We start from the raw sequence: 12838 nt of genomic DNA, 5'->3' as shown, positions 1-12838 counted from the left end.
GGCTGTGAGTTCAACATCGTGACCACCGGCGACTTATGGCCACAGTAAACACTGGCCAGATGGCACGGGGTTATCAGGGCGGCAGTCCAGAGGCAATGGCAATGCCAATGCCATTAAAAACGGTGCTAAAAAGCCAGACCAGACACAAAGATTTCGCTGTAAAAAATTTTCCCTTATGACAGGCGAACGAGCCCGGGAAAAACAAACAAACTGCCAGTGGCAGTGATTTGATTGCTGTGCAGGGTAAAATGGAAATTAAAATTCAAATAAATACATAAAACGAGAGCTAACAAAAGTCATTCTTAGAGCCATAAATTTTCAAGTAGTTTTCCACGAAAATGCCACGCAATTTTCCATCTCCTCTTGTTCATATTTATTTAAGTTCTCATTCTGGTTTTGCTGTAACGAATGTAAATTGCCACACACTTTATCCGTTTACTTTTTATAGTTTTCAATTTGATTTATGCGAAATTGCACAAGCCACGCGAGGCAGATATATGTGTGTTGATTCAGTTAGTGATTCAGTTGAGATAGACAATCAGTTGGCACCTTCGTTAAGACGGATTTCCATGGCGCACGTGTCGTATGCGCAATGCTGGAACGTTGAACTGGCTGATAAAGCGGCCAAGTGAGACGATTCGACGCCTCTTGTTAACTTGCCTTGAGAGGACTGTTAAATGCCGTTTGTATCCCACAAATACCCAAATATTGAACTTACAACACATTCAGTATGCTCCGCCTTGCTTCACTTCACTTCACCCGCTCAGTTTTGTTTGCCAACTTGCGCAACAAGTGCTGTCACTCCTTGTCAAAATAATTCAAATTGATGTGTTGTTAATGTCGTTATGGCGAGTGGCGAGTGCTCAACCTGCCGCCACTGAAGTAGCCCTTCAAAGTGCTCGAGTGGTGGCCAAGTTCTGGCCGGGATTCTCCTGAAAGGCGAGACCACAAACTTACTCGGCAGCTCAGCCTTAATTAGTAGTGGAAAATGTTTAGCAAAATGTTTTGTGACTGATGGGTTGTTTTTGTTTGCCAAATATAATTAATTGAATTGGTTATGTTGGTTATAGGTTGTTATATGCTTAAGAACCCTTAGCACCAAATTTGGTGCTTAATTTAGAAATGGAAATTAAATTTGCACTTTAATAAACTTTAAATTGATACTAATTGCTGCTTGTTTACTCAAACAAGTACTTTGTTACTTAAAATTTAAAGTTAAAAATAAAATTCCCTAAAACACATTGTTCCATTAACAATTTGAACAAATACCTACACATGAGAGACCTTCGAAGTTCGATGCTTATGAAACTGCAACTGGGCACTGATTCACTTGACAGCAAACCGCTGCAAATCATTCGCTGGCTGATTGACATAAATTTCGCCTGCTGGCTAGCCATAACAATACCCACATCAGATTGACAGTTCTTGTTTTTTTTTTGGAGGGGGTAGTGTTCTGAAACGAGAAATCGCGGTCGTGCACGCGGCAGAAATATTCGGCAAAATAACCCAAACATATATATATATATTTTTCCCGATATGTAGATATAGGCAACATGAAAAGTTGCGAATAATTCAATACACAAATAAAAAATAAATGAATACGCAAAAGGAACGGCATCAAAAACAACAGCCCAAAGGCGAAAGAGAAACATAAACAATGCATATAGCACCTGGCAGGTGTGAAAAATGGCGCATCTGCGGTGTGTGAATAACCTGGATCAAGGGAGTTGGCCACAGAACCCTAAGCAATTACGAAATTAATAGCCAACTAATTGGACTGAATTGTATTGAAAACAGTGAACAGTGAGTGAGCAGTGAAGAAAACACAGCATTGAACAGCATTGAACTTAGTGTGAACAGTGACAAATTGGCGAGCTAACGACCTTGCCGATTGCGGATACTTTTCGCAGATCAGCGAACTCAGTCCAGTTGCTTGTTGTGGCCATGAAGCACGAGAAGACCCTCGCCATGGCTGCTCCGCACAAGCAGCGTCATCCGGATGGCTCCGCCCACGTACCACGCAGTCCCATAACCAAGGCCTTTGATTTCCTGCCCTGGACGCGGAGTCGCAGCAAGGTCAACATGACCAAGGCTCAAAGTCAGCCGGCGGCGCAGCAGGCCTCGGTTTCCACGGTTCCAGCCGCAGACAAATCCTCGGAGGTGCACTATCACAAGAACATCTTCCGCAGCGGCGGTGGCCTCATCCGTGATATCCTGGTGGGCGATAAGAATCTGCAGCTCAAGGATAAGCCACCGCAATCTCCCGTGCCGTCGCACAAAAAGAAACAGAAGCACCTGTCGCGCAACAAAAGCTTGGATATTCGCGAACTTATTGGCTGTGTGGAGCGGGAAATTGCACCAGCGACGGGAGGAGCTCCTGTGAGTCAGCCACCACGTTTCATAGACGACACCTATATAGACCACAAGCCCAAGCACATACTCTTCAATGACGATGAGAACACGGTGTACATCATTAAGAAGGAGCAGCCCGTGGCCAAGTCCAGTCACAAGGCCAGCAATTCCACATCCACGGCAGCCCAATCGAATGGAGATGTTCTGAAGGCGCGGCTGAAGTTCAAGAGATTACCCGGCGATCACTATGAAGCATCGCCGGAGGCTCTCCGGCGAGCACATCTCCTCCACCAGCGATCGGAGCAGCGTCATCAGCTGCAGCGGCGCAAGAGTCTCAGCGATCAGCAGAGCAGCTCCAGCCTGAGCAGCGGCGGCGGTGGAGGGGTAGGTACTGCCAATGGCAATGGCAGCATCATGCTGGAGCGCCCCAAAACCGATAAGCCGCGCAAGAAGCTATCCTTCCGGGAACCCATCATTGCCGGCGACCAATTACTACCACTCATACTCAGCGAACAGCGGCAGGCGAGACAGAGGCGTCGCAGCTCCCCCTTGGAGCGAAGCAGAGGGGGCTTAGCGGGCGTGGACTGTGACAATTTATGCAATAATCGCACAAAGGATGCAATTTCCTGCGGCTGTGCGACAAGCGATCCAGAGGTGGGTTCACTGCCACAACGGGGCGTATGCGTAATATGCAGTAGCTGCTTAATTGCTGTCAATGGGGAATCGGTAATGGGAATCGGCGGTGGGGGTACTGCTATATTGCTATATCTTAGTGGAAGCGCCACTCTGTGTGGTAGCCATAATGCAATTAAATTAATCCCCTTTCACCATCTCTACGTCTTTTGCAGTCTCAGGCGATGCGCATCGTACGCACCGTGGGACAAGCCTTTGAAGTGTGCCACAAATTTAATCTTCATAAGAATTCCCTGGAACCCAATGACGAACGCTCCGACATATCCTCCTCGGAGCTGCTGGACGTGGAGCAGATCAGCGAGCAGCAGCTATCCGAGGATGGTGAACGCGGTGGTGGCGGCGACAACGAGACGCCCAAGAAAGGTGAGTGTCGGCGGAAAATTCATTTCAGGCGAAAAATGGGCGAAAAAAAATGGGGAGGCGAAAATGGTTCGTTGACTGGCCAATAAATAAATGAAAAGCTCTGGCTGTCGTCGCAGTCGACTGCCAGCTTCCTGGGTGAATCTCTGGAGTCTGGACGTTGGTCGCATTAGTTTCCTATTCATTTTTGCATTCCCATGCAAATGTCTGCTCTTTAATTTCGAATTCAGTTCGATGCGGCGAGTCAGGCATTTGCATTTAAATTGCATTTTACTCTCCGGGGAGTTTGTCAGCAGGGGGAAAGCAGCGATTTTCCTGGTTAAGTCTTTAAAATTAATCGGAATAGGAAACACCTGAAATTGCCATTACTTTGGCTAGAGTAACATTTTATACAGATACGTCTTATTAAGTTATAGTTTATTATTTCGGTGTGCCAGGTAGGGTGCTCCACACAATCGTGTTTATTTGGTTTAACATTTTACTGTGTTTTCTTCTCCTTATTTCCGTAAATATACAAATTGCAACTGCACACGCTATATACGCGCTATATACACTATATACAGAACAGACAACTTGCAATACCGCCTGCTGAAGTAAAATATTCAGTATGAAAGATGACTGTGCATGTACCATGAAAATATTTAAAAATAATAAGAAATAAAAATAAGAATAAAAGTACCGAGAACAGAAGCAGCCGCTTTCGACATACACTTCGACGCTGTTAAGCGATTTCCACATATTGCTTCAATTTTCAATAATCTTCGTGCGGTTTTCCATCTTGCCTCCTCCTCCTCCCCCCTCCCATTTTCACCCCTGCCCCATCGAACACTCTTACACGGGCGAGGCGTAGTTTGACGTCATCAACGCGTTGCTGCTGCCAAAATGAAGAGGGGGAAAAAGGAAAAAAATAAAATAATATTGAGATGCTCACGAGAAAAGCAATTCTTTTTGCAATCTTTTGTCTAAAACCATCCAGCGACATCATTGGCAAGAAATTCTGAGAATATAAATATAAATATAAATAACAGCCAAGTGGGAAAGCGAGCAAAAGGTAGCTACTTATCGGAGATGGATTATTTGCTGATACTCTCATCATAACCATGGCATCACCATTGAATTCGGGAAAACTGAAACCGAATTTGTTACCAGGCGACACACTCGAGACCACGAAACATTCACGTGGTGTGTGTGTATGTGTGTGTGGGTGGGTGGGCGTGCCCTGCAGTCGTGTGCCAAAAATAATTTATTTATTTCAATATCTCAGCCACCATCCACCATCCATCTGTGGTCTTGTAATTTTCTCTATATAGTAAATTCGCCGCCAACGCTGGCTGACTTTTAAGTAGCTAAACCAGCGACGGGCCACTGAAATAATGAACGCGTGTGTTTGTCTGCTTCTGGGCGACAATCTGCTGAGATTAGGTGGATTAGATCAGCCAAGTTCAAAGTTCAATACCCTCGCACAGATGCTTGAAATTGTGCTACAAATTGTGTCTGAGAGCTATTGGGTTAAGTTAACCTTTACACAGCGAACTTGATTAAAAATATTTATAAACTAGAACATCTTAATTTAACGGTTTTTGAATCATATACACAGACATATTTGTATAGATATTTTTCTCAACTCTAAGAATTTAATAATGGTTTAGATATTTTTCTCAACTCTAAGAATTTAATAATGGTTTACTTCTATAGACCCAACTTTAAAAAATGTTATTTATTAAACACATACATATTAAAAAGTTCAGAAGAAATTGAAACAGACCCAAATCTTTGTATATAACTTAAAGCGAAATTACAAAAATTGTATATTGTTTTTGGACTGCCGCGACCACAAGTCGTATGTGTAATAAGTACGCCATTACATTATTCAACACCTAATTTATTGTCTTTGGCTGGCCGCACGAGTTGCAAAAATAGTATATCCAAAACACATCATATACATCATATACAAAAGCTATAGGTAAAAGCTGTACATTTTGTATCACTTATTGTTGTTCCATGTCACGGAATCGTTTTGCAGCTGTTTCGGGAAGAGCTCTCTAATTGAGTATGATGTGTTCCTCGAAATGGGTCATTTGGGTTGTAAAAATTCGACAATAGATATAAGCTAAATTTAGCCAAAGCAACATGTGTTTTTCCGAGCGAAATCCTTGTTCAATCTTGCCATGAATTAAGGCAGGCAAATTCCAACAATTATTTGCGAAAATGCTTGGCGGGTGAAAACCATGCGGAACAGCAAATGAATTTACATGCTGCGAAGGATTTTTACAGCACTTGCAGCAATTCATCGGCAATTAACACGTGCCCCAGGTGCGAAACGTATATTTTGCCGTATATATACCTATTTAACTACCAAAATTGATATACATTTATGGCGCCTGATCCGCGAGTTCTGAGAAGAAATTTCTTAAATATTTCCCAACAAATCAAATTCGAATGGCATTCGAAAAACAAAAGTGAACTTCGCACGCCCCATCGTCTCTATTCAAGATCATCATTATGCCCGACGGTATCATGGTATGCGTAGTGTATGCACGAGTATCCAGATAATTGTATCATTATTTATTCGATACGGCCAGAGCATAATCAAAACAAATATCGAACTCTAGACGCTGTAATTAATGGGAAATTAAGCGCGAAAGTGGCCGCCAGAGCGGATCGTGGGGCACTAGACCACCAGGTGGGCCGCGTGGGTGTCCCGCGACCTTGACAAATTGGAGGTCGCTGGTTCTCGAACTTACACGGCACACTTGCTTAACCAACTACCAAACAGCTATTCAATTCGCAAATCCAATTCTTTCACTATTTTTAGAGCACTTGGCCATAACGCCCGATCTGAACCACACGCAGCCGCAGCGGCCGAACCACTTGGATATCATGCCATCGCATTCGAGTCTACGCAAATCGAACAGCCTGCTGGTGAGTAACTCATGTCCATCATAATGATTGTGGCCAATGGTGCGCTAATAATACGCGAAATCACTGCCATATCCTGGCAGGGCAATTAAAATGCCGGCGATGGTGAATTTTAATGAGCCAAAATCTTCGAAATGAAATCAAATACAATGTGGCCCATTGCTGGCCTTTCTGTTTAGCTCATAATGTATAAAATAATATTTCCCATTTGTTTACCTAACAAACGCGGTCAAAAGTGGGGGGTAAACAAGCTGTAGCTGCAATAAAATTCAGATTTAATAACTTTTCCTTGCCCCCGAGAACTGTCAAGGCTGAACTGGGAATAAAAGCAAAAGGAATCTTGGTTGTAAAACGACTAAAAAGACAGTTTTACAATTAAATGTGTCAATTTAATGGCATTTTCCAGCAACATGTTCTTATTGCCATAAAAGAAACATGGGATGAACATGTTACTTTTTATGGCTTCATAATTATACAGTGAAACTAGCCTATTAATCGAAGCTATGTAGAAAAATCATAACTTTTCAAAGAACATGCAAACGTTGTTTATCATATTTTGCAAAACACATTTTCTTTGAACAGTCGTAATACACGGCAACACATTAACATTCCACAGAGTCCCTGAACTTGTTTTCAAATATCTCGTTTTTTATATCTCTTGCGACGTAAAGTGCGATGTGGATGACAAGTCGCCAGGCTCACCTTCCTCGCCGCGTTCTGAGATCACCCAGCTGAAGGACCAGCTGGAGGCACAGGCTCTGCAGACGCGCCAGGCTCTTGGCCAACTGATGCTGGTGCGGGAGCAGCTCATCTCGGAGACCAATGCGCGCATCGAGGCTCAGGTGGGTGTTCTTAACCTTTCGCTGCCATTAAGGTATCAAACTAATCGAACTAATAAATGAAATCCTTCAGGCGCGTACCCAACAATTGCTGCAGCAAAACCGGGAGCTCCTGGAGCACCTGGCCTCCTTGGGAGCCTACAACGAGCAGCAGACAGCCGGACTCACCTCGGCCAACATCGGAATGGCGCCACAGGTGAGGATTATAGCGATTACTACATATATGTGCTTTTGAGTTATGCGATCGTAAATTTGCGCTCATTTGGAGCCTTTTCAAGCTGTGCCGCCTTTTTGCATGATTTTCGTTTCTGTTTTTCTTGGCTGCCGTTTGTTTTTGCACGAGTGTTTAGCCATAGTTGCCCCGTTTTAGTTGTGCGTTCCCGTTGTTGTTGTTGTTGATTGAGAACTTTAGAACTTAATGCCCTGTGACCTTTCACCCCATCCCACGTGTAGCAATCGCAGCTGCAAATGCTGCTGCAGGCCACCAGCAACAACAACAATCTGGCCACGATCAACCAGCAGATCAGCAATCTGGGCAGCATCAATCAGCAGTTGACCTCGCTGAGTCACCAGTTAAGTGGCCTCAATCAGCAGAGCCAGCACCTCCAGAATCTGCAGCAGCAACAGCAGCAGCAGCAACAGCAGCATCAGCAACAACAAACGCAGGCGGCACCGACTCCGGCCACGCCCCCTCCCGCTGCGGGAGGCAGTAGTCCGTATCCGTCGATGAGTGCGCTGCAGAGCATCAGCAATCAGTTGCAGCAGCAACAGCAGCAACAGCAGCAGCAGGATGCCTTGTCCAAGGATCTGTTTCAGGTGAACCAGGAGCTGCTGAATCGCCTGCAGGCGCTGAACCTAAACGCCAATCCTGGCCAGAGCCAGCAAACGCCCGCGGCCTCGGCGCACAACTCCTTCTTCTATGTGAATCCCTTGTCCTGCACACCGGCCACGCCCAACAACAATGCGGGCGGAGCAGGAGGTTTCAATTTCCTGACCTCACCGGCGGCCACGGGAACACTGACGCCCTCACCATTGGGCACCATGAATCGCAATTCCTTCGCCGGAAGCTCGTCCTTGAACGAGGACATTCGCCTGAGCATCGAGCACAATCTGAACAATCTGGAGGAGCAACTCAAGGCAGCGGTGTCCAATGGCAATCTGGCTGGACTGGCCTGTGGGGGATCGACCAGCACACGGGACACCAGTCGTAGCTCCTCCACCCTGGACTCGCCATCCTCGCCACGTTTGAGGAGCAGCAATAACAACATTAGTCCTGGGAGCAGCAATGGCAACCAGAACCACAACAATAATAGCAATAGCAATAGTAGCAGCAGTCGCGAAACGCGATTCAATACGGTTTTGCTGAGGGTCACCGATGAGGCGGGTCACCAGAGAAAGCTGTCGGCCACGCCCAGCTTCATCACGAGGAGCACCAGCGAGAAGGTGCCCAATCGCAGCCAGATGATGAGCCAGGTGCAGAGGACCACCTGGGCCAGGCACACCACCAAATAGGAGACGGGGTTCGAAACTCCCAGTGGACCAGGGGTCATAGGTTAAAGGATAAGGAGCGAGTGGGAGTGGGAGTGGGGAGTGCATGAGTGCAGGATCGAGTGAATGAATGGGTGGAACAGTATTAATTTAGGAGAAAATGAGAAAAGGAGAAAAGGAAGCCTACTTTAGTTTTGCATTTTAGGTGTCCTAGTAGAACGCATCGCTGGCGTTTAGTGTGCCAATTATTTGCCCAGCTCAACGTCCCTTTAAGTGTAATATACATGTACATCTATCAACTATTTAGCAATAACTTCTCGCTCAAAACTGTGCCAAAGTCGAAAGTTTATAATACTCCAAAGTTAGGTTAGCTTCCGGCCAGCAGCGATAAACCTTAGGTAAAAGTATTTGTGAAACATAATCTTAGCATATCAGCAACGAAGAAACTTACTCAAGTTCGCAATAATCGTTTGAAAGTATTTTCTCTCCCCTAAATGAACAACTCTATCTATACAACTAGTGATTAAGCTAATGAGTCTAGTCTAAACTGATTAAGTTCGCTACTGTTATTTTTGTAAATTGTTGTACTTTAATTCAATTTGTGCGTGTCCCGCATAGTCTTTATTCGCAAAAATGCAATAATCGTGTGAAATGCGTTAATTAGTTGCCAGGCTGGAGAGTTATGTGTAAATTACAATTTCAAATATTCGTTTGAACGTGGAATGCAGGCGGCAAAAATGAACGGCAGACAAACAGAAATAATAATAAAAATCGCATAATTATGTAAAAACCTTTGGCGATTGTTTCCATTCGTTTTCATATGCATACTCTATACTGTCGTTAATAATTGAAAGTTAACGCCAGACTGGGCAATTTCCCTAATGACTTTTCCGACACGAAAACATGCAGCACACTTTTAAGCGCATTAAGCATCCGCCCCGTGGGACGGTCAGTGTATGAATTTCCCCTCCCCGGATGAATGAAAAACGATGCCGTGGCCCAAGGAACAGAAGCAAAAACAAGTGTCGCCATTTTTCACTCCACTCGGCAGTTGGTTTTCGTTGAGTTTCTGGGTTTTTGTTTTTTTTCTGTCCCGGCTGCCTACGGATTTCGCTGGTGGGCAGCAATTTGCGCACATAACTCATTTGCATAAATTTACACACTGACTTTAACGTATTTGCCCCACCACGCTTAACGCTACCACACCCACCGATTTTCCATTTTCCATTTCCCATTTCCCACAGCTATCGTCGACGGCAAAAGTGGCCCGATGGTTCCAACAACTGCCCTGGCACACCGCATCCTTGTCCCGTCCGGAGAGCGGCTTCGTTTCCGGCGATTCGCGTTCGGAGAAGTATCAGGAGGATCATTTCTACGGCGGCATCGCCAAGGAGACGGATGATTTATGCGATGAATTCCTGCTGGTGGAGGGCAGCAGCACCATTTGGACAAAGCTGAGCGCCAAAAAGCGTCGTAAATTGCTCGGCATGCGGCTGGGCAAAGTGACAACGTTCTGAGGAGGTCCTTGCTCTCATCATCGTCGTCGTCCCATCCGTCGGATTCGCGTAATGTGTGCGTTTATTAGCTGTTAAGTGAGTTTTTAGCATAGCCCTAAGTGTAGGTTTGATATATTTCGGCGTAGGCATAGTACGCGTAGCTAGTACGAAAACCAATAGACTAAAGGACCAAATTAACCCAAACGAAGCGGAACGAAACGAAACAGAAAGGGAACGACATGCTCATTGAGATGCCATGCAACAGGCATAGGACATAAGTCAATTAGCGAGCATAAAACGTAAGCTCAATGTGTATTTAAGTATTAACTGAATAGTAGTATTTTGGCCAGTAAGAGAACACGGTGAGTAGCTTGTGGCCAATTCATTAGGCGAACAAGCCACGCACATTAATCATACGTCACGTAGCCAACCATGCAAACACCATACACACCTACTGCCACAAGCCAAAAGAGCATTAACTTGACCAACTTTTCGTGTACGAGAAAAACTGGTTATTAAGCTAAGCAAACAAGGGCCAGTACCTCAGCAGCAGATTCAACGGAAAAAGCGGGGGAAAGCCGGGGAAAGCTGGGGTAAACGGGAAAAACGGAAAACGCAGGAAGGAGCTTTTCCGGTGCAGCCAGTACCAAAAAGATCAAATGTTTGATATTCATAAATTTCAGCCAGCTACACCGTTTTTATGCATAAATCGATTCTACTTTTACGCTTGGCAGTCCCTTTCCTTTCCTTGCCGTTTTTCTCCCGTTTTTTATTTGGGTAACTCTATAAATTTAAGTCAGCTGCTGAGGGAAGTGCAAACCGAACTTGCGGCATACGCGTCGCATAAGCAATTTACTCAGAATTTATGGGGATTTGTTGGCTATAAAAAGCGGGGTTCGTAGGGTAGCTAGACACATACATACTACTTAGCTAGGTAGCTGCGAAGGTGTTGTACTGATTGCACTTCACCCTTGATGGGTTAAGTTAGGGATAGTATAGCCAGATAGGGATAGTTGAATATGCAGAGACCTCTGCGAAACACTGACAATCATCGGGGTGAACGAAATTTTGCAATTTAAATTTGAGTGGAGTTTAAGCCGGCCAAATGGTTTTCAATCATCATCAAACTCGGTCGAGTTTTTATTGCATTATTTTGGTAGCTCTTCCGTTTATTGCGCGGCATTACAATGAAATGTCGATTTTCCTAACGATTTTATGACATTTTCGCAATTTAGGTACGAAATTGATAGATGCCAGAACGAAAACACAAATTAATTTACGTAAAATGGTTTTAGTTAATTTTTTTTGAGATTTTTGAGACTGAAACTGAAATTTGTACTAAGCATAAAACAGGACACAGAAACACGCAGAATCACAGCACATAACACATCACACATACTCGTACATCCATGCATTCCACAAACAATTGCGACAAATAGGAAAAGTTTTTATAAGCTACTTTAGCCTAGCCTTACCCAAGTTGAATTAATATAAGTTGCTCTGGTTCAACGCAATAGAATAAAGTGAACATAATAAAAATTAAATGCAACATGCTGGGCCACATGTCCTCATCCAGGTCCTGCCACTTCCACTGCCGTCGTCGCTGCTGCCGACACTTTACAGTTCAATTAATTTAACGCGCTTTGCATGTAATAGAAAATGGAAAGGCATTGCATATCAGTGGGGCCTGCAGACAAGGATGTGCCAGGACATGGACATGGGCATGGACATGGCGCCGGAGGAGCACGGTCCGCAGCAGGAGGGCTTGGCTCGTGTGGAATGGCTGTGCCAGCTAACAAGCGCATTCTGGCCAAGTGGGCGTGGCGCGGAGGAGATATTATCTACGCAAACTGGCATGGCCTCGACTAGGCAATACCCCCCACTGGGATGGACATATATTCACCGCTTTCGTCTGTATTTATGGGGAGTTATCCTTCGACGAGAACTGTCTCTGGCAATGCTAAAACATTTATTGCTGGCAATTGATGTCCCCTTTAAAATAATAAAGAATATTCAAAAAAATGCAAAAAAACTGTACTGTGTTTTAACTTAAAGTGGATTTTGGGGATGCATGCTGTAATTCAATTTGTCAATCAAAAATATAAGTGTATGGCTTACATATTACATTATTTTAAACATACTTTTTAATGATTAAGATGGCACACCCCAGCAATGCTGGGTATCACAATTAGAACACAAAGTGAAGGCACCTTTTGTGCGCTCATAATTAAGGACACTAGCCAACGCAGCGCACTAATGGAAGGCGCAAAAATGTATAAAAATGAAAAGTGTATAAAAAACGTGAAAGTAAAAGTCAAAATGAAAAATGTTCGCTTTTCGCTCACATGGCGACTGCCACCTGCGACATGCGATATTTTGTGTTTTTGGGGCCGAGCTGTTGACACTTTTTGGGGCAGCGGCAGACATAATTACACAGAGGTAGGCCGCGATGTGACCCTGAAAGCAGGAAGTTCACTTTGTGTCATGTGAGACCGCGCAGTCGGCGGTGATAGACACGAGAAGCAGTTGAAAGTGCCGCGTGTCCTGTCCAACGTCATCGTCATCCTGTGGCCAAACTCGCAGGACTCGCAGGAGTCGCAGGAGTCAGGGAAACGGAGACCGCGCACTCACATGGCACATTCATTGTCACTTATCGCGTGGGTGGCGCGCTTAATTCACATTTTATTTTCC

At 44.7% G+C, this 12838-nt stretch overlaps 1 protein-coding gene across 6 annotated transcripts in view; it reads left to right on the top strand.

Annotated features, from left to right (window-relative positions):
* LOC120448692 (capon-like protein) overlaps window positions 1-11717 on the top strand; it is a 44972-nt gene extending 33255 nt beyond the window's left edge. For 2 of the 6 annotated variants that reach the window (XM_039630842.1, XM_039630844.1), the window contains exons 2-7: window positions 1543-3006; window positions 3201-3408; window positions 6221-6327; window positions 6996-7166; window positions 7237-7359; window positions 7617-9462. In XM_039630842.1, the coding sequence (XP_039486776.1) occupies window positions 1945-3006; window positions 3201-3408; window positions 6221-6327; window positions 6996-7166; window positions 7237-7359; window positions 7617-8675 (2730 nt within the window). In that variant the 5' untranslated portion in view covers window positions 1543-1944 and the 3' untranslated portion in view covers window positions 8676-9462. Of the gene's footprint in view, window positions 1-1542; window positions 3007-3200; window positions 3409-6220; window positions 6328-6995; window positions 7167-7236; window positions 7360-7616; window positions 9463-9895 lie in introns of those variants that run through there. The other 4 variants (XM_039630845.2, XM_039630846.2, XM_039630847.2 and 1 more) reach the window with 3 other exon arrangements.
* The last annotated feature ends 1121 nt before the right edge of the window (window positions 11718-12838 follow it).

This window comes from Drosophila santomea, chromosome 3L (assembly GCF_016746245.2).
Source record: "Drosophila santomea strain STO CAGO 1482 chromosome 3L, Prin_Dsan_1.1, whole genome shotgun sequence".
Classification (NCBI taxonomy): domain Eukaryota; kingdom Metazoa; phylum Arthropoda; class Insecta; order Diptera; family Drosophilidae; genus Drosophila; species Drosophila santomea.
Note: the sequence above shows the minus strand (reverse complement) of the source record. Positions and strands in the feature narration are given on the sequence as shown.